This window comes from Siphateles boraxobius, unplaced genomic scaffold (genome assembly GCF_051911475.1).
Source record: "Siphateles boraxobius isolate OS27281-9 unplaced genomic scaffold, OSU_SipBor_1 24, whole genome shotgun sequence".
NCBI classification, from domain to species: domain Eukaryota; kingdom Metazoa; phylum Chordata; class Actinopteri; order Cypriniformes; family Leuciscidae; genus Siphateles; species Siphateles boraxobius.
Genome location: NW_027508855.1, coordinates 11,050,427 through 11,076,000, shown reverse-complemented (window position 1 = coordinate 11,076,000; position 25,574 = coordinate 11,050,427). Strand labels below are relative to the sequence as shown.

At 35.7% G+C, this 25,574-nt stretch overlaps 2 protein-coding genes across 7 annotated transcripts in view; both read left to right on the top strand.

Annotated features, from left to right (window-relative positions):
- The window catches only part of LOC143749307 (uncharacterized), a 115,718-nt gene extending 107,844 nt beyond the window's left edge, over window positions 1-7,874 (top strand). Inside the window, exons 33-42 of the mRNA XM_077241846.1 lie at window positions 117-205; window positions 1,802-1,948; window positions 2,198-2,321; window positions 2,861-2,905; window positions 2,989-3,060; window positions 3,511-3,658; window positions 3,779-3,835; window positions 4,343-4,435; window positions 4,568-4,727; window positions 6,175-7,874. Coding sequence (XP_077097961.1) covers window positions 117-205; window positions 1,802-1,948; window positions 2,198-2,321; window positions 2,861-2,905; window positions 2,989-3,060; window positions 3,511-3,658; window positions 3,779-3,835; window positions 4,343-4,435; window positions 4,568-4,727; window positions 6,175-6,460 — 1,221 coding nt within the window. The 3' untranslated portion in view covers window positions 6,461-7,874. The remainder of the gene's footprint in view (window positions 1-116; window positions 206-1,801; window positions 1,949-2,197; window positions 2,322-2,860; window positions 2,906-2,988; window positions 3,061-3,510; window positions 3,659-3,778; window positions 3,836-4,342; window positions 4,436-4,567; window positions 4,728-6,174) is intronic.
- Window positions 7,875-9,410: 1,536 nt separating this feature from the next.
- Window positions 9,411-25,574, top strand: part of atp8b5a (ATPase phospholipid transporting 8B5a) — a 29,089-nt gene continuing 12,925 nt past the window's right edge. Inside the window, exons 1-11 of one of the 6 annotated variants that reach the window (XM_077241429.1) lie at window positions 9,411-9,531; window positions 9,632-9,821; window positions 10,117-10,168; window positions 19,890-19,972; window positions 20,306-20,364; window positions 20,721-20,834; window positions 22,206-22,304; window positions 23,263-23,324; window positions 24,347-24,419; window positions 24,554-24,624; window positions 24,791-24,873. In XM_077241429.1, the coding sequence (XP_077097544.1) occupies window positions 19,930-19,972; window positions 20,306-20,364; window positions 20,721-20,834; window positions 22,206-22,304; window positions 23,263-23,324; window positions 24,347-24,419; window positions 24,554-24,624; window positions 24,791-24,873 (604 nt within the window). In that variant the 5' untranslated portion in view covers window positions 9,411-9,531; window positions 9,632-9,821; window positions 10,117-10,168; window positions 19,890-19,929. Of the gene's footprint in view, window positions 9,822-10,116; window positions 10,169-19,889; window positions 19,973-20,305; window positions 20,365-20,720; window positions 20,835-22,205; window positions 22,305-23,262; window positions 23,325-24,346; window positions 24,420-24,553; window positions 24,625-24,790; window positions 24,874-25,574 lie in introns of all 6 variants that reach the window. The other 5 variants (XM_077241431.1, XR_013206876.1, XM_077241428.1 and 2 more) reach the window with 5 other exon arrangements.

Below are 25,574 nucleotides of genomic sequence, written 5' to 3'. Positions count from 1 at the left end.
GGGATTTTTCCCTACATCCTCTCCTCGCCTCTGCCTAGTTTAAGTGCAGTATTTTCTATTAAACTGACACTTCTTCCCGTGTGTGTGTGTGTGTATACGTGTTACTCTCTCAACAGCTCGACACAGAGGCTGCAGATATCCTCAGTGACCTGCAAGGGAAGCTAAATTCTGTTCTGGATAGCCTGAGTGCCATGTTTGTAAAGAGGTAAACTTAATTTTCTGTGCCTGAATTTCATCTGAATGTCATTATTACAGTATTTCTGAGTGTTCTGCTTAGAAGTGTCACCTTTGTCATAGTAGCTTCTTCAGAAATTAGGTTACTTTTTTGTTGTTTTTATGTGTTATGTTGCTGTGGGGGTGGGGGGTACTTTGCATTTTAAGCAATTTATATTTTGTACACTCCTGGGCAAAAAAAATGGACCAAGACCAAAATGGTTAAACACTAAGCTTTTAATTGCTTTAACCACAAACTATTGGTCAGGAAATCAGCAACATTTAAGCAAATGCATTACTTAAAAAGCCATTGGTGTCTCAGGAAAAGCACCAATATTCTTGTGTGTTATATATATTTATATACATATCGCAGTTGCGCTTCCGGTGACCCTTTGCTGATCCAGTCCCCCTCTCTCTCCGCCTCTTGCTTTCCTGTCTCATCTGCACTGTCCTATCTAATAAAGGCACAACATTTCCAAAATCATATCTTCTAAAAAAAAAAAAAAAGACAGAATGAAATATTTGGCAGAATATGGGAAGCTGTGTGTGGAGTGATGAATCACAATGAAACACGAGTTGCATGGCGATGTTCCAGAGCCGTGTCTTCCAAAGAAAGCATCTGAGAAATATATAATAATAAATGCATCTCTACCCTAGTGAATCATGGAGGAAGAGTGTCATTGTGTGGGAAGCCTTTTTAGCTACTGGTATTGATGAGCTACTTCACTGTGAAAAGTCCATTAATGCTTTGGAGTTCTGGAGAATATTGCATAATGGCTTGCTTCCCACAAATGAAAAGTTGTTATCTAAAGTATTTATATATTTTTCAACAAGTCAATGCTCCAGCCCAAACTGCAAAGACAACCAAGTAGTGGCTTGAGAAAAAGTCCATCAGGCTCATGTTTTGGCCTGGTCTGAGTCCAGAATTGAACCCTATATTGAATATTTGGTCTAACATTAAACTCAAACGAACTGGGAGACATACTACTCGTTTACTGTTTGAAGCCATTGACATTGAGTGGAACAACACTGACTCTTCTTCCTGTAAAAATCTGTCTGCAAGTTGGGGAAGGCTATTCCATGCAAAGTTACTTTATCTACAGTATTTGTGCAATTATTGCTAATTTCTTGACCAGTGATTTGCGATTAAAATGGTCAAGACCATTAAAAGACCACTAAATATCATGCCATTTTTGGTTTGGGCCAGTTGTGTGCCCTGGAGTGTATATACTATTACATTTATGCATGTTTGCAAACGCTATTATACTATTTTATTTTATATTTTATATGATTTTATTATATTATGTATTCATTTTGAGTGCTCTTACAGCTAAATAATTGAATGTAATATAAACAGACTTTATTAAAAGTGTTACAGACTCTATTTTGAAAGATCAGTCATCTTGTTTGTTGGCCTAATTTTAATCCTCAGTCTTTATTCTCTCTCTCTCTCTCTCTCTCTCTCTCTCTCTCTCTCTCTCTCTCTCTCTCTCTCTCTCTCTCTCTCTCTCTCTCTCTCTCTCTCTCTCTCTCTCTCGCTCTCTCTCTCTCTCGCTCTCTCTCTCTCTCTCTCTCTCTCTTTCTCTAGTTTCCAGGCTCGTATAAACGTATGTATGCGTCAGATGGCGGAGATCCTGTACCAGATTAAAGGGCCTCTGAATCAGAACACTCGTAACACTGTGGAGGCTGATGCAGACAACGCACTGCGGCCGCTTATGGAGTTCCTCGACACAAAGTCAGTTCAGCTCAACTCCATTCAGTTACATTTAGATTCCGTTTCAGATCACTTTTCAATTGTTCCACACTAAAGGGTCTTCATGTGTGCCTATTTATTTGCACACTTGGTTTTCTGAACAAGAGCAGAGGAAAGTGGAATAATAACCTGTCATGAGTTGAATGTCTTTGTACTGTATCTCACAAATTCCCAGGGAAATTCCCCAAATGTAACATATACATGCATGTCTGTGTGGGATGTGTGTTGCAGTCTCAGCATCTTTGCAGACACATGTGAGAAGACTGTGTTAAAGCGTGTGCTAAAGGACCTCTGGAGAAATGTTCTGATCTGCATGGAGAAAACGATTGTGTTACCTCAGAGCAGCGACAGTATAGTGAGTTATTTTACAGGACATGTACACATGATGCTTAGTGTTAGACACCAAAAACTAAACTCATTTTGCTTGCCCATAAAACATACAGTGATACTCTGAGAATTGTTCCTGCTCTCACAACACTATATATGTTACTTTACTGGCACAAAGCAGTCATTTTTTATTATTATGATTTCCATTGTCAGTGTCGGTATACTATCTAGGGATTGCAACGAGTACAGTTGCAATCGAAAGTGACAGTTATGATCAACACATAAATTGCATAGCTTTTCCTCAGTTGCATAGCTTTTATTTTATTTTAAGCATTTTGCATTTGTAAAATGCAAAGCCTCAATTTTTAATTTCATGATGACCATTTTAAATGGTAACGTGGTCTGATTTCAGACAGCCATTTGTCCAGTTTTTATCAATTAACTGAAATGCAACAGACATCAATGACCATAATGCTGTCCCTAAAGTTAACACACAATATTTTTTCAGCCAATACTGGCAGTCAGATGTTTGAGATATTCTGGGTTTTGTTTTTGTTTTTACTACAGGGAGCTCAACTTCTTACTGCTGCTAAGGAACTGTCCAAACTAAAGGTATTAACCATAAGTACATGGGTAAAACATATAATCTATAGCCTAAGAAAGTGTGTGTGGCTAATGTTTCTCTCTCATTATAGGGAGGGGCGGAGCCAAAGAGCTTGTCTCCAAGGCAATGTTTGATCATGGAGGCAGCACTGGACACAATTAAGGTGTGTTGGTGGATACGGCATGCCAGCTGAGTTACAACACATTAAAGTGTTAGCTGTCTGCTTAAAAACAGAACTGTCACAGCAAGTCAACATGTTGCACACTCCACCGGGGTTTGAGTTCTTCCAATTGGTGTGTAATAAAAGTGTGTGTGGGTAGGAGAGAGAATTCGAGAAACAATCTGAGAAAGCTGCTCACCACAGGCATGTCATTTCACACGTAGTATCTTAGTCAGACAAAACAAGTTACTCTCTGTCTGTAGCACCTTTTTCAGTAGGAAATTCATGCTAATTTCTCTCTTTCTCTCTTTCTCTCTCTCTTTCTTCTCTCTCTCTCTCTCTCTCTCTCTCTCTCTCTCTCTCTCTCTCTCTCTCTCTCTCTCTCCCTCTCTCTCTCCCTCTCTCTCCCTCTCTCTCTCTCTCTCTCTCTCTCTCAAACTTGCTGCTGGCTAGCTGTTTTTCCATGCTGGTGGGAATGGTTTAAAAAAAGTGTATCTGGAGAAGAGCCCTGAGCTGTCATCGCTGCGTTACGCTCTCTCCCTATATACACAGACCACAGATGCTCTTATCAAGACGTTTGTGACAACACAACATGCTCAGGGTGAGATACATGCACACATGTTCAGTGGCTGACTTTTATCAGCCTTTGCACATGCCCACACAGTCTGTATACATGTTTTGACTCTTATATTTTTTTTAAATGAAACATTTCTTCGCGCAGTTCAAAATGGAATGGGCATCAGGATCACCCCCAAAGAGAATGTTCGACCTGACCGAGGTGGGCTCAAAATGTCAATTTCTCGCTCACAAAATATTTCTATTTTAGCTTATTTTTATTAATATATTTCATGTGTTGTATAAATGTTAGTTATTCCTGTGATTTCAATATTGCTGCTGTTCAAAACGGTTGTGTTGCTTGATTATTATTATTTTTTTCAAACCTTGATGCAATATTTATATTATATACTTTATATTTTTCAGAATTTTTGGAGAAAATGCATTTCTTTTGCAACAAATCCCCTGCTAATTACATATTTGGTTAATAAAGATTTTGGCTAATTTGATAATGCTTCACTGTCTAGCTATCACTAGAGTCAAATACTTTCAGCTTGGTTTTACAGTATAATTTTTAATAGCACATTTTACTTTTTTTTTTTTTAAATCCATTCCATATAATTCCTTAACTTTTAATCACAATCATAAAAAGTGAAAATAGAATTTTTTTTTTTTTATGCATATATCTGATATGGACAGTATTTGTGAAATGAAGTGGTTTGATTGACAGGCTCCGGGGTTGAGCGGCCGATAGGGGAGTCAGTAATTCAGTTGGATTTGTCGCCTCCAGCTGGAAACACTGAGCAGAAACTCTGCGTCAGAGGTGAGAGCACTACAGGAAAGAAGAGATACATTTTCTTATCTGTGCATTTAAGTGCCTGGTGAGATGATGATTTAACACTGTAAACACCCCTGACATCTTTTTACAAACTGGTTCTTTCTCTTTCTCTTTCAGTGATTGCAGTAAATGACATGAAATGGCAGACCTCAGGGATGTTTCGTCCATTTGTGGAGGTTAACCTGGTCGGCCCGCAGCTCACAGAGAAGAAACGGAAATTCACAACCAAATCAAAAAACAACTGCTGGACTGCAAAGTACAATGAGGCATTTCAATTGTGAGTTAAAACAACTCTCTTCTGTAAATGTTACACTATTTAAATGTGTTGTTTGTAGGGACTGCACGCCTACTGATAAACCAAGTTGGTTTACTTGTCAAAACAATACCCGAGTTAGCCTACTTGAGTACTAGTGACTTGTTGCATAACATGTTATTTTTTAAAAGAGTTCATATCAACAAGTGTTTATTAATTGGCAGCCCAATGTTTGTTACAATTATGTCTCTTACATGTATTGTACAAACAGGTTTCATTTTGTATTTAACATAGGCAAATTAACGCGATGTAAATTGACACGCAACGTTATAACCTTAACGTCTGCGTCTTTGACGTCGAACAATATGTGCATACATGTATTAATACAATTCATTTTATCAGTTAGCTTAGAGATATTATGCAGTGCTGGGTAGATTACTTGCCAATTATAGTCTTTTACTGATTACAAATTACATGCCAAAAATTGTAGTTAGTAAGGTAATCTAGATTACTCGTTTTAGGTAATGTATTCGGACTACTTTTTGTTTACTTTTGACCTTACTCGTTTATCAATTAGATTTGAATGCAATTATCGTATACCATATTGGTATTTTAAAAAAAACAAAGAAAGAGAAAATATTTTCCATTCTTTGTTATCAACAACATGAAATGCATTAAGCATTACTTAATGCCAGGGTTTTCTAAACTGGGGTTAATGAAATAACTGCAGGGGGATTGTGAGTTGATGAAAAGCTAATGATTAATTAATCATAAAAATGTAACGTTAAAATTAATATTTTTTAGAAAGGAAACCTTTATTTATATAGCGCTTTTTACAATACAGATTTTTTCAAAACAGAGATAACAGGAAAATAATGCAACAACGTTTGTTTCCAGAAGAAAATAGCGTCACAATGCAGCTTAAGTAAGTTCAGTTATGTTTAATTTTTGTTGTATAAAAGTTATTCATTTAGTTCATTTATACATATTTTATAGCCGCTCTGGAGAAAACCTTGATGTCATCGTTCAGCTCAGTTCAGTTCTCATATAATGGTGCCAATGCAGGCAGATCAATAATATTGTTGAATATTAAATGAAATGTCCCCTACTAGGCAAGCCAAAAGCCTAAATAGTTTATAATAGAATAAGACTCAGTTCATGTAGTCTATTCCCTGTCATCATCCTCCTGCCGCATGCTCTTTGGTCGCGGTCATGGCTCGCTGGTTTGCGTTCAGAAAAACAATCGTGTGGTATGGTTACTGCGCTCTCAAGTACTCTGTCTTCCGACAGCGCCGACTAGTGGTTGAAGTAGTCGACTACCCGCACACTAGCCCTAGTGGTTTGAAACACCAGCGTTTTCCATAAGAACAACACTAGTAATTGGTGGCAGTTAAACCTTTTTTAAAAGCCATATTACTGAGAATGTTCTACTCATATGTGTGTTTTTCCCCTCCTTTTATCTCAATCTCAGTGTGTTGGGTAAAGGCATGAGCCTGGACTGCTATGAGATTCAAATATCGGTGAAGGATTACTGTTTTGGTCGTGCGGACCGGGTGGTGGGGATCGCAGTACTGCAGCTGCGTGACATAGCAGACCGGAAAAGCTGCGTGTGCTGGTGCCCTTTAGGCCCGCGAATCAACATAGATGAAACCGGGACCACCGCACTACGAATACTCTCTCAACGCTCGACTGATGAGGTTGCCAAAGAGTTCGTCAAACTAAAAGCTGAGACCAGACCTGTTGAAGAGGGGAGGTGAAGATGAAGCAGAAGGTTGACCTCTTCAATCGAACATAATGATGAAAGTGGACTGAAAACAGAGACTTTGATCATTTGAGGCACATGAAAGACTAACTGTATCTGACAGACAAACAAGCCTTCACAAACCGAATGCACAAGGACTTACAGTGTTTATAAAACCTTGCATGTTTATTCAAAGCCTTAAGAGTCATGTAATCGTTTGACTGGCTTTGCATCATTCTTCATGAGGAGCAACTACTCATAAGATGAGTGCTCGCACTGAGAACAGCGTTCCCACGGAAAATGTCCCATGGAAAATCTGGTAATATCATGGAATTTTCAAAGTGTCAAGTCAAAAAAGGTAGTCATCACTAAAATATTTTGTCGGCTGGAAATATCTACAATTTTGTTGTACTAGTTAATCAAACGACTGGAAATATCATGGAAATTTCATCTCTATTAATGAAGTGTTTTTTCGGCGCGAGGGCGGGACAGCCGGTCATCTCACATGAGATTTCTGCAATAGTAAATGACAACGATCCAATCAATTCCTCATAGACAAAATCAAGTCCCGCCCTACATTTGTTCTTGTTCGAGAAGCAGTTTCACTCAGATATACGTCATAATATGGAAGAAAAGACTTTCATGCCGACTTTAATGATTGCTTTGCGATTGTTTCAAGCACGTTGTAAAGATAGATATCAGTGACATTACGAAAAATGTGCATGTGTAAGAAGATCAAATATAAGAAGATCATATGAGAGTTTTGCCAAACCGTGAGTCTATGGGCTCATTCCACACAGTTCATTGTGGCCTTCTGAATTGGAGTCTTATAGTGGCGGGAGTTGTCTAACAAGATTTATTTACATTGGATGTCTATCCTTTGATTGACATATGCACATTTAGATAGTCATTTTTCTTCATTGGTCTGTTCACTAATGTGATCCTAAAATCGTATCTGTAATACCTTTAATATGTTCACCATCTTTGTCTTACTTAAAAGATGATTCAGTTGTGGTCCGACCTCTCCAAATACTCCAAAGATCATGATTATTTCCCGTAGTTTTTTTCCACAGATGTCTCAAAACACATAAATACACAAATAAAAAAGACAAATATAGGCCAACCAGTGCCAGCTTATGAGAAGGGATGTACTGTATGAAACTTTGTTTAACTTGTGCCAAGTAGTTTGTATGCTCTTTTTTGAGGTGTAATAGAGTTTTGTTTGTAATATTTGCACAACCAAACAGGTGTGTAAACTATCTCTAAAGACGATTACCACATGTGCATGTATTTATTGTAAATTCCAGCTTTTGGTCATATGTTTTATGTTTTATGTTTTGTCAATATGTGGAAAGCTATTTATGCATTTTAAATTATGGAGGAGATTGAATTGATATTATGAATTCGTTTATAAATTGTTTATGAATTAATGTCTATGTGTGTTTTTCTATGAATGGATCTTCTGGTCTGTTACATCTTTCATTCTGAAAACATCATTGTGCTGCTAATAAGCATTGATATTTGTGTTTGGATGCATAGGTTTGTGGTTGGAAGGCCTACACTTAAACTTTCTACCTCTCAATATGACTGGCTCTTCCTCTTAAATCATTTCCTGTCAGTTATTTAGTGTTTCTTCTCTCTTTAGAAGTTCCTCTAAAGGAATCTGATTCATGTATGGCAAGTCCAGCCTTGCCCAGCTTTTTGTTCAGAACAACCAGGCCATATAATTCCCTTGACCCATGCTTTTAATGAGGTGACCTGTTTTAAAAATCAATTGCAACTGAGGTAAAACTGGTTTCTGTATAATGCAGATCATGTATTTGCATTTAGTGGGATATATTTAATAGGTGGTAAATGAAATACATTTTGAGGCATGTTATTTTTCACATTTAAATTAAATCAATCTTTGTGGCTGAACGTTGTTGTTCTTCGTTGTTTTCCAGCAGATGAAGAATTGAAAATAGCAAGTATATATGGACAAACATGGATACTCTTATAAATGCTTACTGGAAATATGCTGGAAATTGGAAACATGGAAAAGTCTCTCTCTCTCTCTCTCTCTCTCTCTCTCTCTCTCTCTCTCTCTCTCTCTCTCTCTCTCTCTCTCTCTCTCTCTCTCTCTCTCTCTCTCTCTCTGTGTGCGCGTGTGAAAGCTTTCTGTGATGGTTAGGGTAACGAATGTAAAATTTGCACATTATAAAAATCATAATGTCTATGGAAATTTCCCATTAAACATGGATACCCAACGTGTGTGTGTGTGACAACGTGCTTGTATGCTCATGAGTGTTTATCATTTGGATTTGTATGATTAACCTGTTTTCTTTTCATGGATTTATGTCTTTTTAATCTATCCATAAAGGTAACCTATAATCATTTCCTATAATAATTTTTCTATAAAATATGTTGCATGCATTTTTATTACCTGACAAGTGCTGTATCAGGACTAGTATAATGATTATTTTCTTATAAGATGGAAATGCTTCATCAGCCTATAATGGCTTTATCTCTGAAAATGTGCTTGGCTTGGCTATAGTTTGAGGAAAACTTTGTTCCCAGAAGTGAGCTGAATATGATAAAAACCTCCATAATCCGTAATTGGAAAACCTAAATACATTAAGCTAATAATAATAATATTAATACTATTTGGGAAAGATCTATACATATTATGTGTTTTTGTTTGATTCCATTTTATTTTTAATTATTAGTATTAAGAAGAAAATTATATTTCTATTTTTACATATTTTAAAGAGGCAAAATGTTTTAGGATATGAGTGATTGTCTGTAGTGATTATAATTAGCTTTATATAAAAACAACAGAAGTCCTTGTTTAGATAGTTAAGTAAATGTGTATATTTTGTGTATTCTCTATGTGTGTGGCCTTGTGGTCATAGGGAACATGCTCAGTACTGCTGTTCTTTGTCAGTGGTTAGAGGAATGGGGGGGAACAACGCGTCGCTTCCTTTTTTAGTGTGCAGGAAATCGATACTTTTCTAGTAAGTAACTGGGTGAGTGCGAGACAGAAAGGGACCAAGAGATGTATAGAGATCTGAATAAAAGTTTGACAGTTTTTTTTATACCGGAAGACAAGTGAGTAAATGAAACCTCAGATAAAATGTCACTAGAGTAACACAGAAAAAGGACATTGCAAGTTTCCACCCCTCTTCCGTGTGTGTGTGTGTGAATCTAGGCTGGATGCCTGCACTCCCTGTTTCCCGTCAACGCAAAGTGAGACCAGATGGAAGGCTAAAAAGTGAAAGAAAAAAAGGGCTAGACAAAGAGGAGGAGACTCTAGCTGACTTCGGTGATCTCTGGCTGGAGAAAGGAGTGCCTTGTTAGACCTACTACACACACTGCGATGTCACCGTAGGACGCTAACGGTAAGAATGCTGAGGGTAAAAGTTAGGGGTGCTGCACGAGGTCAAGGTCAGCAGAGCGGGACCCTGCAGACAGTCCTGGAGAAAACACAGGAAGTAAGATAGAGGCTGTGAGATTGAAAGAGTTTTTCATTCTACGCCTCTCAGTAGTTTCGAAAAGAGGGGTGGGAAGACAGAGAGGTTCACGTTGATACACAACCTGAGGGCGAATTTTTGGTCATGGTTGCCTTGTGAACAAATACGTGTCAAAAATTAGACTAAAAAAGCATTCTGTGGACTGTATATCTTTTCTACCCAGCCAGCTGTCAAAGAAACAGATACAGAGTGGAACTCTCTTGAAGTTACACCAGGTGAGAATTGACTGATGTTCTTGTGTTTTTTTTTTTTTTTTTTAAAGTTAAGTGACATCTTCATAATGAATACTTTCATTTTGATAATTGTTTTTTATGTTTGTTTTTTTTATATAGAAATGGCAGCAATGTTGATAACACAAGATTAAATCTTTGAAATTGTCTAACTCATTGAAGACATCTTCATTTGTGTCGTAATATACCTGTATCTGACTTTTCCAACAATTCTGTCTGTTCAGTCTGGGGGCTCAGGGGATAAACTGGGGATTTACTCAGTTTATACTGTACATAATATAATGGTTGACCGTTTGCAACCTTAACTCTATAATATAAATAAATAATAATATATCAGCACATTAGTTTATTAAACCATGTTGCAAACCATACGTCATGTATTGCTGTATATACTTAACAATACCCTTCAAAAGTGTAATCTAATGACCTGATGAAGATTGAAGATAGCTCATCCGGTTTAGTCTCTGACTGCATCTGCCTTCCTCTATGATTAGGTGGACTGGTGTTGCACAACAATTTGCTCATATACCTTATTTACAGTAGTGGTAGGTTTTATTCTTTACCTTAAGCATTAAACTTTGGCATGTAACTCAACCCTCACTTGTGCTAAAGTTTTGAATGATATCTCGAATCATATGGCTTGTGCTATTACTCAGACTTTGTGGCTGTCGATAAAATTATCCCATAGTTTGTGTTTTGGCGTAGAGCACAACACTACATAGTCAGGTTGTAAAACCCTTGTGGTTCTAACTGGAACCTTTTTTTGAGAGTATAGGATTAACATTTGCATTATTTTTGCTGAATAATTATTACAGAAGTGCTGTTGATTACAGACTTCTAAAAAAAACTAGCAATAAAACTTGCATGTTTTTCTTGTACTGCAGTAGATTCTCAAATTTGGTTTAGGACAGTCTGAAGTCTGGTTCTCTTCAGGTTTAGGAGTTTGTGTTGGCCTTTCTGTGCCGTTTAATGTTTATAATGGCTTTGTGTATATCTGTGACTGTCGCATGACCCTGAGTTCCTCTGCCGGCCCATACAGCTCATTGTTAAATACAGCAGATAAATAATGCAGTGTCAACACACAGCAGGCTCTGTCTGATCAGATATGATTGTCTGTGTGACAAACTCTTATTGTTAATGGATAAATAATTAAAAGGTCATTCGATATGGCATGTCTGTATCTGGTAAAATGAGAGGCCTCTCCTTCATTTGCTATACCTGAGCGCTATTGTAAGGCTTGCTTTGAATTATTCATCTGCTCATGTCTTATAGATTTTCCATTTAGTTGTGATTTATCGCTTTATTGCCTCTACTAGACATTGTTTTATTTGTATTTTTTTTAAAGATGAAATTATGTAAATTGATGCAAAAATAATTTCAATTAAGGCTAGTTGAAGTGTCAAAAATGTATTTTCTGTCTATTTTCCGTTTTAGAATAGATAAATGTACAGTTACACAATTAAGTAGAAAATGAAGTTTAGTTCAACGTTCTAATCCCATGAGGGGATTTCAGTAAAAACAAATAAAACAAGAAGTTACTGAGTTCCTCAAATTCTGTTGTATTATAATAACAGTGAAGTTGCAAGCAAATAAACTACTACTAACAATAACAACAGAAGAAGGGCAGCGTTCTTGTAGCATGCCACAACTACAGTATTATGACGTTTTCTTATTCCACCGAATGGGTGACATTTGCTGCTTGTAACTCTTCAAAATTAAACTTTATTTTTTATCTTTTTTCAACACTGAATCTAATACTACACATATTTAACTATTCAAAATGTGTATTGGTCAATCTAAGGAAACTTTATTAAATATTTTACAAGGTTTCAGAAGATTGACGCATGTTTTCTCAGTCCTGTTACCGAAACTCATGTGCCATTTAAAAAGCATGTTTAAAGCATGTCAATTAATTCCTTTGTTTTCCTCACAAGAAAGTGTTGATTTTAAAGAAATTGTTGGTTATATGTTCAAATAATTGATATTTGTCGGTGGGAAATCACTATATATTAAGGCAAGGTGTATTTTAATAAAAAACACAAAGCCATTTTTTTTTTCATTTTAAAGAAGACTGAACCCTCAAGTTTATATTTGTTTTATAATTTAATTTATTAAACAATTGTATAAATGATGGACCAAACAAAACTGATAAAAATAGTGGTTTCACTATTTCTTTTAGGGAAAAAAAGTAACAGGAATGAGGGTCCATATGTGTGTGCATGTGTGTGTATGAGAGAGAGTGCACATGACTGTGTGTGCATAAGATTTCTGTGTTGAAGTGATGTACTATGTGCTAGTAGTAGTTCACAGAGAAAGAGGTGGAAAGAGAAAGAAGGAGGGAAAGAAGAAGAGAGAGGGAGGGATAAAGAGGGAAGTTAAGACAAAAAAAGGGGAAAAGAGAGGGTTGTGGGTGTGTTTCGCTCCTTCCATTGCGGTGGACTGGCTTCCTGGAAGTATAGTGTTCACATTGTAAAACTAACGCTAATGTCTATATAAGTAATTGCAACCTTAAAACTCATAATTCAGGTGAATAGTATTATATCAAGTAATATTTACAGTATTAAATCAACAAAAGAGAGGACTCTACTCACTCCTGTTACTTTAACTCACTCCTGTTATTTTTCATATTAACATGACTGAAAGTAACAGGATTGAGTTTTTAAGCAAAAAGTTATCAAATACATGGCATATGGCCACATAGTATACATGATAATAGCATGAGGACACTGAGAAATTTCTAATGATTTACCAAAAGTTCATTTTTTTTAAATAAACAAATAAAATCTAAGAAATAATTTAGGTAACAGGACAGAATGTTGAGATTGACCTTCTCAGTCATAGTTACAATTTCATCAAATATACAGAAATTAAAATGAGAGGACTTACTTATGGTCTTCCCATTGCCTTCAGAAGATCCAGATGATGCAACTTCTTGTTGAAAATGTGTCTTGTGGAATATTCCAAGTTTTTCAGTGTTAGGGTTACAGGACTGAGTTAAAACCCCGGGACACGACTAAAATGTGTATTTTATCTAAAATATTAGATCAAATATATTTTTTTCATGAAAAATTTTTTTTTTAAAGCATAGATTGGATATAAAGTCACACAACAATTCAAAAAAATTACGATTTCTGAAGGATTTTAACCATCATATTTCATGGTAAAGTTTAGAGATAGAGATGCAGAAAATGCTATTTTTTTGTTTTATGTAGTTTTTATCAATGTTTTTAATTATACATTTTAAATTGGTAGTAAGCTTAATGTGCAGGACATTTTGCTTAATAATAAAATGTATTTTAGAGTTAATTTTCATGCAATTTTATACTTAAAAATGTCCTGGGGACAGAAATCTCACCCTTTCAGTGGAATGGCTATGCTTGGTTAACATCACTATCACAACTAGAATTGCTCATAGTTTCAGTTAGGGATTAGAACTAACATGACTCCAAGCATTACATTTTAGCATGTGCAACTTAAGAAGATGTGTGTTATTGGTTTTCTTAGCCATCCGACTTGTGTATTTTACTGGTATATGATAAAAAGTATGGCAGATAGGAAAATCCCTTAAATTTGCATTGAAGAAGTGACCTGAGCTTAATACACAGCAGAATATCAGGGAGACTTCCAGTAAGCAGACATTTCAATTCATGAAAGTTGACAAATTAGGAGCAGCTGACTGAATTGTTTTATTTCTAGATTAGCTGACATCATTAGTCAAATCTGCATCCAAGGACCATAAATGACAAAAGCATTTTACAAATACAATTCACACCAAGTTAACATGACATCTATAGCCCCAGTCATATGCTTGAGCATTGCTCCTTAGCTCTCGGCTGCCCATCGTATGGCTCTTCCCATGATGCCCGCCTCTGACTGTCTCAGTCAGCATGTTTCCTGAGTGAAGCTGAGGAAATGATGAAATCCCACTGCAACAGTGGCACGCTTCACATTTTGTTGCCTGCAGCTCACTACAGAGACATTTAGTAGTAGAGGGTCTGCTTCGGGACGGATTTCGAAGAGATTATGCTGCTGCCTTCAATGTATAACTAGAGGTTCTTGGGAGTTTCCTTTACCGTCTCAGTGCATTAGTGCAGGATGGATGCTTGTGTTTATTGAGTTGTTCTGCTTGGAAAGCAACATTCCTTTACTAGCCATTTAATATAAACTAAAGGGAAAGTCGTCTCTCACTGTGTCTTTCTCAACTTTACCTCTGTTGACCTGACTCATAGTTATGGAGAAGTGGTCCTATCGGACTTCCTGAAGCTCTGTGGATTAGTTTTGCATGGTTTGTGTCAGAGATACGCTTAGGTAAACACAGATTTATTTATTTTTTAAACCCTGAACCTTAAAAAAAAGTTCTGTACCTTTTTGCATAACTAAAATTTTGGAAAAACATCTGGTAAGCCTAAATATTTGTAAATAAGTTACTTTTTTATTTAGATTAAACTTTCAGCAGGCTGTTGTTTACTGTATGTGCCTTCCAAACTTTGGGGAGTAACTAACTAGCTACAAACTACATTATTCAGTACTGTGACAGTAGGTCAGCCGTTTTCAAAATGCTGTATTTTTTTCCAGTAACAAACTACATGCTCCATATTAAACTGTATATAATACATATATAAACATATTAAACTATAGTATAATAAAATATTAGATACTATAATAACAATATTGTATTGCAAACTTTACAGCCAAACAAAATGAATCAAACATTCTAGAAGCACGTTCGGTAACACTATAGAATAATGGTCCGTTATTAATAAGTAACTATGCAGGAAGTAATGCAGGAGTATGTAGTCATAGATCAACACTTCTATTAACTAATATGGAAACAAGCTTAACTAATCAGTTAGTATTATGAATTTAGGACTTAGAAAGTTCCTTATTAGGTAATCAATAATTACTGAATGAGATTGGAATCATTAAGAACTAAAAGGTAACTATGGCAAATTATAAAGAATTACTAATTATTTACTAATTACAACATTAACTCTTGTCTGAGATGTGAGCAATCACTAATTACTCAAGTGTTACTCACTCTGCAGGAACTACTAGTGATCTGGACCGTTATTTTAAAGTGAAAAACATTATCATTAGTCCTGCATTACTTCCTGTATAGTTACTTATTAATGACGGACCATTATTCTAAAGTGTTATGCCTCGTTTCTTTCACTTTCTTATATGTAGCATGAACCTTAAAAAGTTAATGTCTGATTCAATCAGGGGAATCGGTTCATTTTGATGTTAAATCGATGTAAATGGTAATAATTTTTATTATTTTTTATTTTAAGAGTATAATAATAAAACTATGGATTAAAGTCGTAACAAAAAAGTACCTGTACAGTCTTTTTGTTTATAGCAAAATATTTGGTAACACTTTATTTCAATAGTCCACTTTAGACATTCAACTAACTATAAGTAACTTTGCAGCTACACATCAACTAACTGTCATTAGAGCATTAGTAGACTGTCTGCTTAATATCTGCTAACACTTTATTTTGTTGGTCCCCCAACAGACATTATACTGACTATAAGTAACTTAGCAACTACAAGTCAACTTGTTCTCCTAACCATAACCCTAACCATAACCTAACCGTCTACTGACAGTCTACTACAGCCTACTAATACTCTAATGACAGTTAGATGACATGTAGTTGAAAAGTTACTTATAGTTAGTAGAATGTCTAAAGTGACCATCGAAATAAAGTGTAACCAAATATTTACCTTGTGTTTATAACTAAATTATCAATTATGTTTTCTAGTTTTATTTAGCTGTAGTTGGTATAAACATATCTGTTCAAGTTTGACGCTGTCACTCAAGAGATTCATTGATTAAAAAGTTGCTGATTAAAATATTTCCATTATATGAAATATTTTATATATTGCCCCTTTAAATAGCTTTAAAGTTTTATACTTTTGTTGGTAGTTTGTACTTTAGTGTAACCAACTACTATTTTAAAGATACTGTAGGTGCTATACTTTAGTTTAGACTACTCGAGTCGCTACTTTTCAAACTCTTGAAAGAAGTTTGAAAGAATCTTCCCCACCCACCACTAATCTGCTGTCACCTCCAGACAGGAGTTACTCACTATAATCACTGCGTTTGAGGAATCCTGCTGCAAGTCACTGCATGTTTCATACGGTTTAGAAATGCATGTGGTAAACTACATAAGCTAAGTTTTGCAATCAACAATGCAAACTGATCCGTTGGAGACTAATAATACAGATTACAGTTCAATTGAAAATGTTATAATATATGGATTCTTTTGTTTATGTTAATACTCACTATTTTTGTGTTTCAATGTTTTGTTACACATGCTGTTGCTAATCTTTTAGCTTTCCCACAGTGTGTGCAGACTACATTGTATTCACTTGTTTGTCATTAGCACTTCCTTCTATTGAATGACCTGTCAGCGGTTAATCAAAATGTTGCAAATCACAATGTTTTTTTTAACCCAATTCCCTCATGGTTTACCAGACTGAGTTGGAGTTTCTGTTTGTGCATTCAGTTACCTTGTCTTGATTTATAGTTATTTAAAAAGTGTCTATTTATCTATAAACACACAGTACAGAATTTCCCTTTGTCTTCAGTGGGATTCTACAGAACCCCTTGATCAATGCACTGCCCTACTTTCAAAACCACATGTGGTTTCAGTATCTTTATTTTCACACCATTCTGATTTGTCCAATTATTTGTTTGTCTGTTTTAAAACCAACATTTGTTTAGAAGTATTAGCATTTGACACCATAACCCATTTTTTCTTTCATAAAACTTTTTTTAACATAATTTTGTGATTCTGTTATGATGCTTATTCCTATGTTCCAACTGTAATGACACATTTACAGTCATAGGTTTTAAAAATAGCAGCAGGGCACTGATTATCTGAAGTGGTGTGGAGAAATAGTGAGCAGAGCATGTCAGCCCAAATGCAGGCATGTGAGGTGTATCCTGAGACACCACACCAAAGCTTATTAAAAGGCAGGACCTTGTATATTTCTCTTATATTCACTCAGATATCACTCACGTATGAACACCCATTTGTTGTATAATCCCTTCACACAGGAATTTAGGAAAGGTGGAAAACAAGATGGCACACAATAGCCCCTTTGAAAACTTACACACATATATGACAGCCACTGGACTTCTAGGCTCAAGACTGTGTTTGTAAAATTGCCAGTCATTCCCTCCAAAGAGTAGAAGGTCAGAGTATTGCATGAGGATTTCCTAGGTGCTGCCTTTGAAAATGGGGAAGTTGATGTATGACATTCATTTTTATTCATTTATTTTGGTTAGCATTGAGAATTTGAGTTAGAATTTATAAGAATATGGTCATTTCACCAGTTTAATCACAGTTTTAATTCCGACCCTCTGGAAGTTGAATTGAAATGACATGGATACAGATTATACGTACCTGCAAATATTTTATTTTAGTTACAGTTCAATTCAATATGCAATTCTGCATCCTGTTTGCTAATTGAATTAAATTTCAAAAATGTAATTGGAATTTACAAGGCAAGTGTGGGCTTGTTGAAAAGGGAGAAACCCTTTTCTTTGCCTGCTTTTTTCATCTCCAGTCCTCCACACCTTATTTTGTCAAACAGGTCTTGCTCACATAACACTTATAATATAATTTAAGTGTAATTTAATTTATTAAAATGATATCAGCACATTTTATGTTTGGATTTTCTCTTCTTTTTTTTGTATAGTGAGGTTACAGCCTAACCTTACTTTGGTGGCAGTGAGACGTATTCCTGTAGCATGCGTGTTTGCAAACATGCACTTGCATTTGTGGTTTCTATGTGTGCGTATTGTGGTCTGTGCCTTGGCTTGCACCCCCTCAGAACCCCCCATATTTGTTTCTGTGGTTTGATTGGACTCACGTCTACAGTATCTCTTTCCAACCACTTGCACTGTTTTTCACTTGGTGGCCCTCTTTAGTTCTCTCCTATTCTGCCTATTTTACTGTAAATCATTCCCTGCATCTTATGTTGTCGTGAAAAATTAACTTCACAAAGTTTGCACATTTGGCTTGGGTGTTGTCTCTGTCTCAATACATGCTGTAATAGTTTTTTATGGGCTCAGTCACTGACATTTGGAGTGGGGAAAGTTCTTGTGCATACCATTGCTATTTAGATCTTGCAGTGCATGTTGATCATACAGTTTACAATGGAATGTAGAGTCAAAAATATGATGATAAATGATAAAACATTTATGAGATTTGTCCTTTTTCAATACAATTAAATAATACAGTGGCTAGGAGCAGTCAAACTTTAAAACGGACAATAAAGCATCATAAAAGTGGCATAAAAGTAGTCCATACAACTTGTATTCTATATTCCAAGTCATATGATACATGTAGCTTTGTGTAAAAAAAAAAAAGGTATTTACAATTTGAAATTTTATAGCTCTCAAATAATTCTCATCTGGACTACGTTTATGGTAGATTTACTTTTTTCATTTTGATCCTTTTGCTTACTGTCGGCTATCGTTGAATGGAAAAGAGCAGGTTTGACATTCATTCAGCTAAATATCTCCTTTTACGCTCCAAGAATAAAGTCATACAAGTTTCAAATGACATGAATGCGAGTAAATGATGACAGAATTCACACATTAGGGTAAACTATCACTTTAAGTCTTCAAATTAAACTTGAATGGGACTTGTACTGATTTGTAACCCCTTACATGTTTAGTTTTTTTTGGTTTTCATAATGACTAGTTTTTTCCCAGTGATGTGGACAGTGTAACCAAGCTGTGGCCGCAGAGGAAAACAGCTCTTCCAAAGGTTCTCTAGCATGTGTGCTGTACATTTAAAACACACATTCTTATACACACACTTCTAAAATTAGCTCTTGTGTCACTCTGGAATTCTGTCCAATGGGCGGGTTTCATAAGTGCTGTTTCCTCAAATTGGAAAGTGTGCATGTGCACTACCGTTAAAACACTACAATGTTTTTGAAAGAAATCTTTTATGTTCACCAAGGCTGCATTTGTTTTTGATACAGTATAAGCGGAAATATTGTGAAATATTAATCAAATTTAAAACAACTGTTTTCTCTTTTGATATATTTTAAAATATAGTTTATTTCTGTGATGGAAAAGCTGAATTTTCAGCAGCCATTACACCAACCTTTAGTGTCACATGTTCCTTTTCAATGTCATTACCTTCCCTTTTTATCAGTAGTATTACTTGCTTAAAAAGACTATCTTACTGGCCCCAAACCTTTGATTGGTAGTGAATCAATGTGTTCATGTGTGTATTTTTGTATAAAGATGTGTCACAGCAGTGTTTTATTCACTGAAATTTCAAAAGTCAGGATGTCTTGGTGCTTTTATTTCAACAAAAAGTGTGTAAAGGGAAAGTTCACCCAAAAATAAAAATTGTCATCACTTGCTTACCCTCAAGTCCAAACATGTGAGTTTCTTTATTCTGTTGAACACAAAAGAAGATATTTTGAAGAGTGAAGGTAACCAGACAGTTGACGGTAGCCATAGATTTCCAAAGTAGGAAAAGAAATACTATGGAAGTCAATTCTGCTAAGTATCTTCTTTTGTGTTCTACAGAAAAAAAATAACTTATACAGGGTTGGAAAAACATGAGGGTGGGTAAATGATGACAGAATTTTAGGGTGAACTATCCCTTTAAAAAGTCACCTTTAAGCAGTTTAACACACTCTTTCTCAGACAAGTGTTTTGTTCTCTTTTCAGAGAAATGATGATTAATCCTTGAAAAAGAAGAAAGGAAGCCATGTCATTCTTTGGCTTAGACTGTATGCGGAAGAGGGAGAGAGGTACATGCATGACACACAGCTTTGACCTTTAAACAAAGTCTTACATCATGAAGTGTGTCATTTTTGTGATGTTAAAATTCTTTTATCCTGGCGAAGTATGCAGAGACAACTACTGTATGAGTAATCCATTCATTGGTTGATATCCCTAAAAAACTGTAAGCATCCTGCTCATCCAATGGTATGAGTTTAGGGTGGGACTATCCGTTTGTCCTATCAATGACCAACAGAAGAGGGCTGCAAATTACACACTTCTGCAAACTTGCCTGACCTAACCAAATTAACCTACGGTAATCTAAAGCCTAATCTAATTTTTTTCTCTATATTTGTTTATAGAGGTGGAGAGGAAAATCAGAGCAAACGACAGAGAATATAACTCATCCTTTAGATATGCTGTGAGTATGATATCAGTGTGACAGAAAATCACTCTAATTCAAACCTACAAAAAATAACATTTGTGTTTTGTCTGAAGATCTAGCCTAGGTGACCAAATGTGTCATGATGACATTATATGGAACAACCCGTTTCCTCTTAACAGATTGCAGCTATTTTCGATTCCATTCTTTAAAAAAAAAAAAAAAAAAAAAATTCCCACAGTCCAACACTTGATTTTTTTGTCACTGTGTCATTGCTTGTATTCTTTATTTTTGAGAATCAAATGTGTAAAATCGTACTTGCTATCTTATTAGGAAATAAGCATGTGTGATATTTAGACACATGTAAGATGATGTCATATATTTTCTTCCTGAAGACTAATTCCATCAAGACCTCCAAATACAACCCCTTCACTTTTTTGCCTCTCAACTTGTTTGAGCAGTTCCAGAGGATCGCCAATGCCTACTTCCTCTTCCTTCTCACCCTACAGGTGTGTCATACATCATGCAGTTTAATGAATGAAGCTCTGGATCTTCAGAGTATTCTTTCATTAGTTCATTAATGTATTCATTCACTCACTCATTTGATAATGATTTGGAATCAAAGTCAGTCCGAGACAAAGGAAGTTAGGGTTACACTTTATTTATCAAGAGTCCACTTTAGACATTCTACTAACTATGACTAACTTTGCAACTACATATCAGCTAACTCTCAGAGTATTAGTAGACTGTTAGGTTAGAGTTAGGGTTAGTAGAATAAGTTGATGAACTTGCAAAGTTATTTAGTTAATAAAATGGCAATAAAATAAAGCATTAGCAGATATTAAGCATAAAGTCTACTAATACTCTACTGTTTGGTAGTTAACATGTAGTTGCAAAGTTAGTAGAATGTCTAAAATGGATTATCAAAATAGTCTTACTGAAGTTAGATTCTTTGATGATGTTTAGTCATGCATATGGCAAAGAATGTGATCAAAACATGACCCCAACTTCCCATATTAAGTCTACGCCCCACGCATTCGAAATTACTAAATACTTTTGCAATAATGATTGTGTCATGACCCTATAACTTTATAACTTTATTAGCTCACTCTTTATTAGCCTTGACTTTAAGACAAGTCAGTTGACTTGTCATCCATTTCCGTTACACTCAAAAGCAGCTATTTCCAGTCATGCAAGTAAAGCTACCATATACAGTAGTAAATTAATGAGGAAAGACAGAAATCTATGAAACTGTGTGTCGTAATTACGTTAGTAATAACATTTTAAATCAGACACAATGATTTCTCAAAGTTGTAAATGAAACAGTTTATTGGCGTGTGTTTTACAGGAAAATATAAATGTCAGTTTTTCTGCTTCAACGTTTTCATTTAATTCAATGCCACGCTTGCGGTTTCTTTTTTAATTGGAAATTTAGGAGCAACTTTTGAGTGAAAATTTCTTTATAGCCAATAAAGAAATAAAAAATAAATAATAAAAATAAAAAAATAAAAAAAATAATTTGTTTATTAATGGTGTGTCGTCTTCTCATGCTTTCCAAGATAGATTATTAGGGTGTGGTTTACAACAAAAAAAACATTTCATGTGATACTTGCAGTTTTTTTGTAATTGCGTGAAAAAAATATTCTGCTCAATTTTTTTCAGTACAGGAAATCTGACTATAATCGAAATAATGATATCATAAATTGTGTCATAAGCTCAGATCATGCCGTCATATTGTGTGGTATATTTTTTTCCCATTCACATCTCTGTCTCACAATGTGATGTACTGCAGCTACTGTAGCTTTTGCATTTAATACTTAATTACATTGCATCATTCAAAGCACATTTTAACGTGTATGTGTATATGTGTTGTATTGTAGGTTATTCCTGCTATTTCCTCTCTGCCTTGGTTCACCACTGTCTTCCCTCTAGTGTTAGTATTAACAGTGACTGCAGCCAAAGATGCCATTGATGATATTGTAAGTACACACATGTGACTGTATGCACCACACTGAAGATCTGTTCATCCGTTGTTCAGGTTTCTTTTATTTTTCCCCTCCTGACTGGAACTAGCGCGATCTGACTGTGATTTAATGTATGCCAAAGACTGATTATTAAAGGTTATTGCTCTGTATTCCCAAAGCCCTTAATTCTGTTGGTCTATTTTTCTGTTGTTAAAAACATGTAAGACTGCATGATAAAGTGAAAATAAAGTCTATGTTTTCCATGTAAAGAATGAATGCACTTTTTTTTATGCCGTAAAGTTTATTGTTCGCAAAATCCCTCTTATCAAAAATGTTGTATTGTACCTGGTAAGGAGTATAAATTCTTTAAATATTGTGGAAATCAGACTACAGCTATTAGTACTAATGTTTCCAGTCCCCCTGTAATCCAGGGAACCCCCAGACCCTCTGCTAGATCACAAATTGAGCTACCTCAGTTTTTCCTATGGTCTGGTTGGAAATAAATGACATTTAATTAATGAAAATGATAGCTTTTACTATAATACTCATTACATGTCTCATTTAAATGCCCTTTACTTTGGCACACGGGTATCACACAAACTTTCCTCCGAACAGAAGAAACACGTAAAGCAAAAGGTTACGGGTCTGAATTTGTCAGTGGTGGACTGGAAAATCTGATACTGTGAACAGGAGCCACCTCAGCCACGGCAGGAATACAATAGTCCTTATGTTCTTGCTGAGGGGTGTGGATGGGATTTACGGAATCGCTGCTCTGCTCCTCTTTCATAAAACTGGAATGAGACCGTTTCTAGACGCAGCCGATCTTTGCATTTAAAGACAGAATATTCTCTTCTCTGTCTTCAAATTCATTTATCCCATAAGGGCTTCTATTATCATTTTCTTTTTGCTTTCATATGGGTTCTTGCTCCATTATTTTCCCTCAGTCTTTTTTTCTCTTTTTATTTCTTTGCAGAATCGCCACCGAAGTGACAGGCAAGTTAATAACCGTAAGGTGAATGTGCATATCAATGGAAAGTGAGTAGCTGTTGTATTTATTTCAGTCTTTCTTGTTACCTGCACACTTTTTCCATACAATTATTTTCACATGGCACCAGCGCCCCCAACAGTACCCCCCCACCCCCAAAACACTTTCCAGCAAAACAAACAAATGGTTCATTGCCCTATAAGGTGATTGGCTCTTTTAACATAAAGGCAGGACTTATATTCTTACAGCCTCTCTACTGAGTGGTAGCTTTTTTTATTTCTATAAATGGTGCGTCTACTTTTCATACTATCTCAGGTTTAATCTGGAATGTTTTGAATTTTGAACTAACTACAAAACAAATGCATCAATCCCAACAGGACACAGCTGTAGACACATAGAAATGTGTTTCCTGTTGTTCTAACCTGTGTTCATATATCTTGATCTTGACACACACAAACACACACACACACACACACACACACACACACACACACACACACACACACACACACACACACACTGAATTGCTACTAGAATGATGCCTTATATTCTATGTTGTCAGAAATTAGTTGTCACCAGATTTCAAGTGGTCACTCATCATATGTCAAAATCAAGCTCCGCAAGATTGTGCATTCATAGTTTATGTTGAGTTAGGTAGACACGAATCATGCAGGTCACCGTGAATTTGCCAAGTAAGACATGTTCCTGGATCAACATATTTTGTTGATCCTGGAACAACATTCCTGTCTCAAAATTTAGTCCTTACCCTATCCCGATCCCTACCCCTAAACCTAACCCTACCCATAACTTTTCCCTAAAATCAGAGGGAAATGATAGGTGAATAACACTGATGTTGAAGCACCTCACCCTGGTTCTAAGCCTAAACTTGACATAAACTGTAAACTTGTCCCTTAAATCAAATTGGTTGATCTGAAAGCTTTTCCATGATCAACCAAGATGTTGATCCAGGAACATGTGGTACTTCATGAAATCACTTTCACCAATGATGCACACACCCTTAGTGTTGCAACATATTTTAATCAGAATAATGCATCTTTCTCTTTCATAATAGACTGATAAGCGAGAAATGGATGAATGTGCAAGTGGGAGACATCATAAAGTTGGAGAACAACCAGTTTGTCACAGTAATACAATTAAAGATCTACATTTATATTGCATTTACATAATTTAAAATTTAAATCTTTACGTAAACATTCAAGATCAGATCTAACTTAATAATGAATTAAAATCCTCTTATCTCTCTGCATCTTCCTCACAGGCAGATTTGCTCCTGTTGTCTAGCAGCGAACCGCTCAACTTGATCTACATTGAGACTGCAGAGCTGGATGGGTGAGTACAAGAAACAGAACAGAGGGATTGCTGTTGTGGTTTTCATATTTGAAACCATATTAAACACTTTTTTCTATTAAGCTGAAATTACCTCATGAGAAATACACATGGATTTTGTTTTTACAATAGAAGTTCTAGATGCCTGATTTGTAATTTTTCCACACAGAGAAACAAACCTGAAGGTTAAACAGGCTCTGACTGTAACCGGAGACATGGGTGACAATTTAGAGGCTTTGGCTGCATTCAATGGTGAGGAAAAAGAGAGACAGAAAAACTGAATTTCTTGCTGTAGTTAATGACAGTGTTTTAGTGCCACTTTTAAAATCTAAACAAAAATCTAATGGCAAATTTATACTGTAAAAAGATGGCACAGAAGCGCTTCTGAAGTGGCATTTATGTCACTGTTTAATGCTGCTTAGAGGTGGCATAAATTCATTTAAAACAATTAAAACTGTATGTTTTGTTACTAGGTGTGCTGAGGAGAGTCAGAGCAGGCATGGTTTAGTCTGGCACTTTTGCAGCTTTTCATCTTTAAACTAAATTCTGAGCAGGCACAGACCAGCCTCATCTTGGCTGTGTAAAGATGCCTTAAAGGGTTAATTCACCCAAAATGTAATTTCTGTCATTAATTACTTGCCCTCATGTCGTTCCAAACCATAAGACCTTCGTTCATCTTCGGAACACAAATTAAGATATTTTTGATGAAATCCGAGTACGAGAAATCCCATGTCAGTCTCTGACGCTGTTCACGTTGTAAACACAATGCAACGCTTCTGGAGACAGACATGAATAAAGTCCTTATTTTTGTGTGTGTTTTTGCACACTAAAAGTATTCTCGTCACTTCATAACATTAAAGTTGAACCACTGTAGTCACATGGACTATTTTAGTGATGTCTTTACTACTTTTCTGGGCCTTGAAAGCTCTCTTTCATCAAACATATGTTCATGA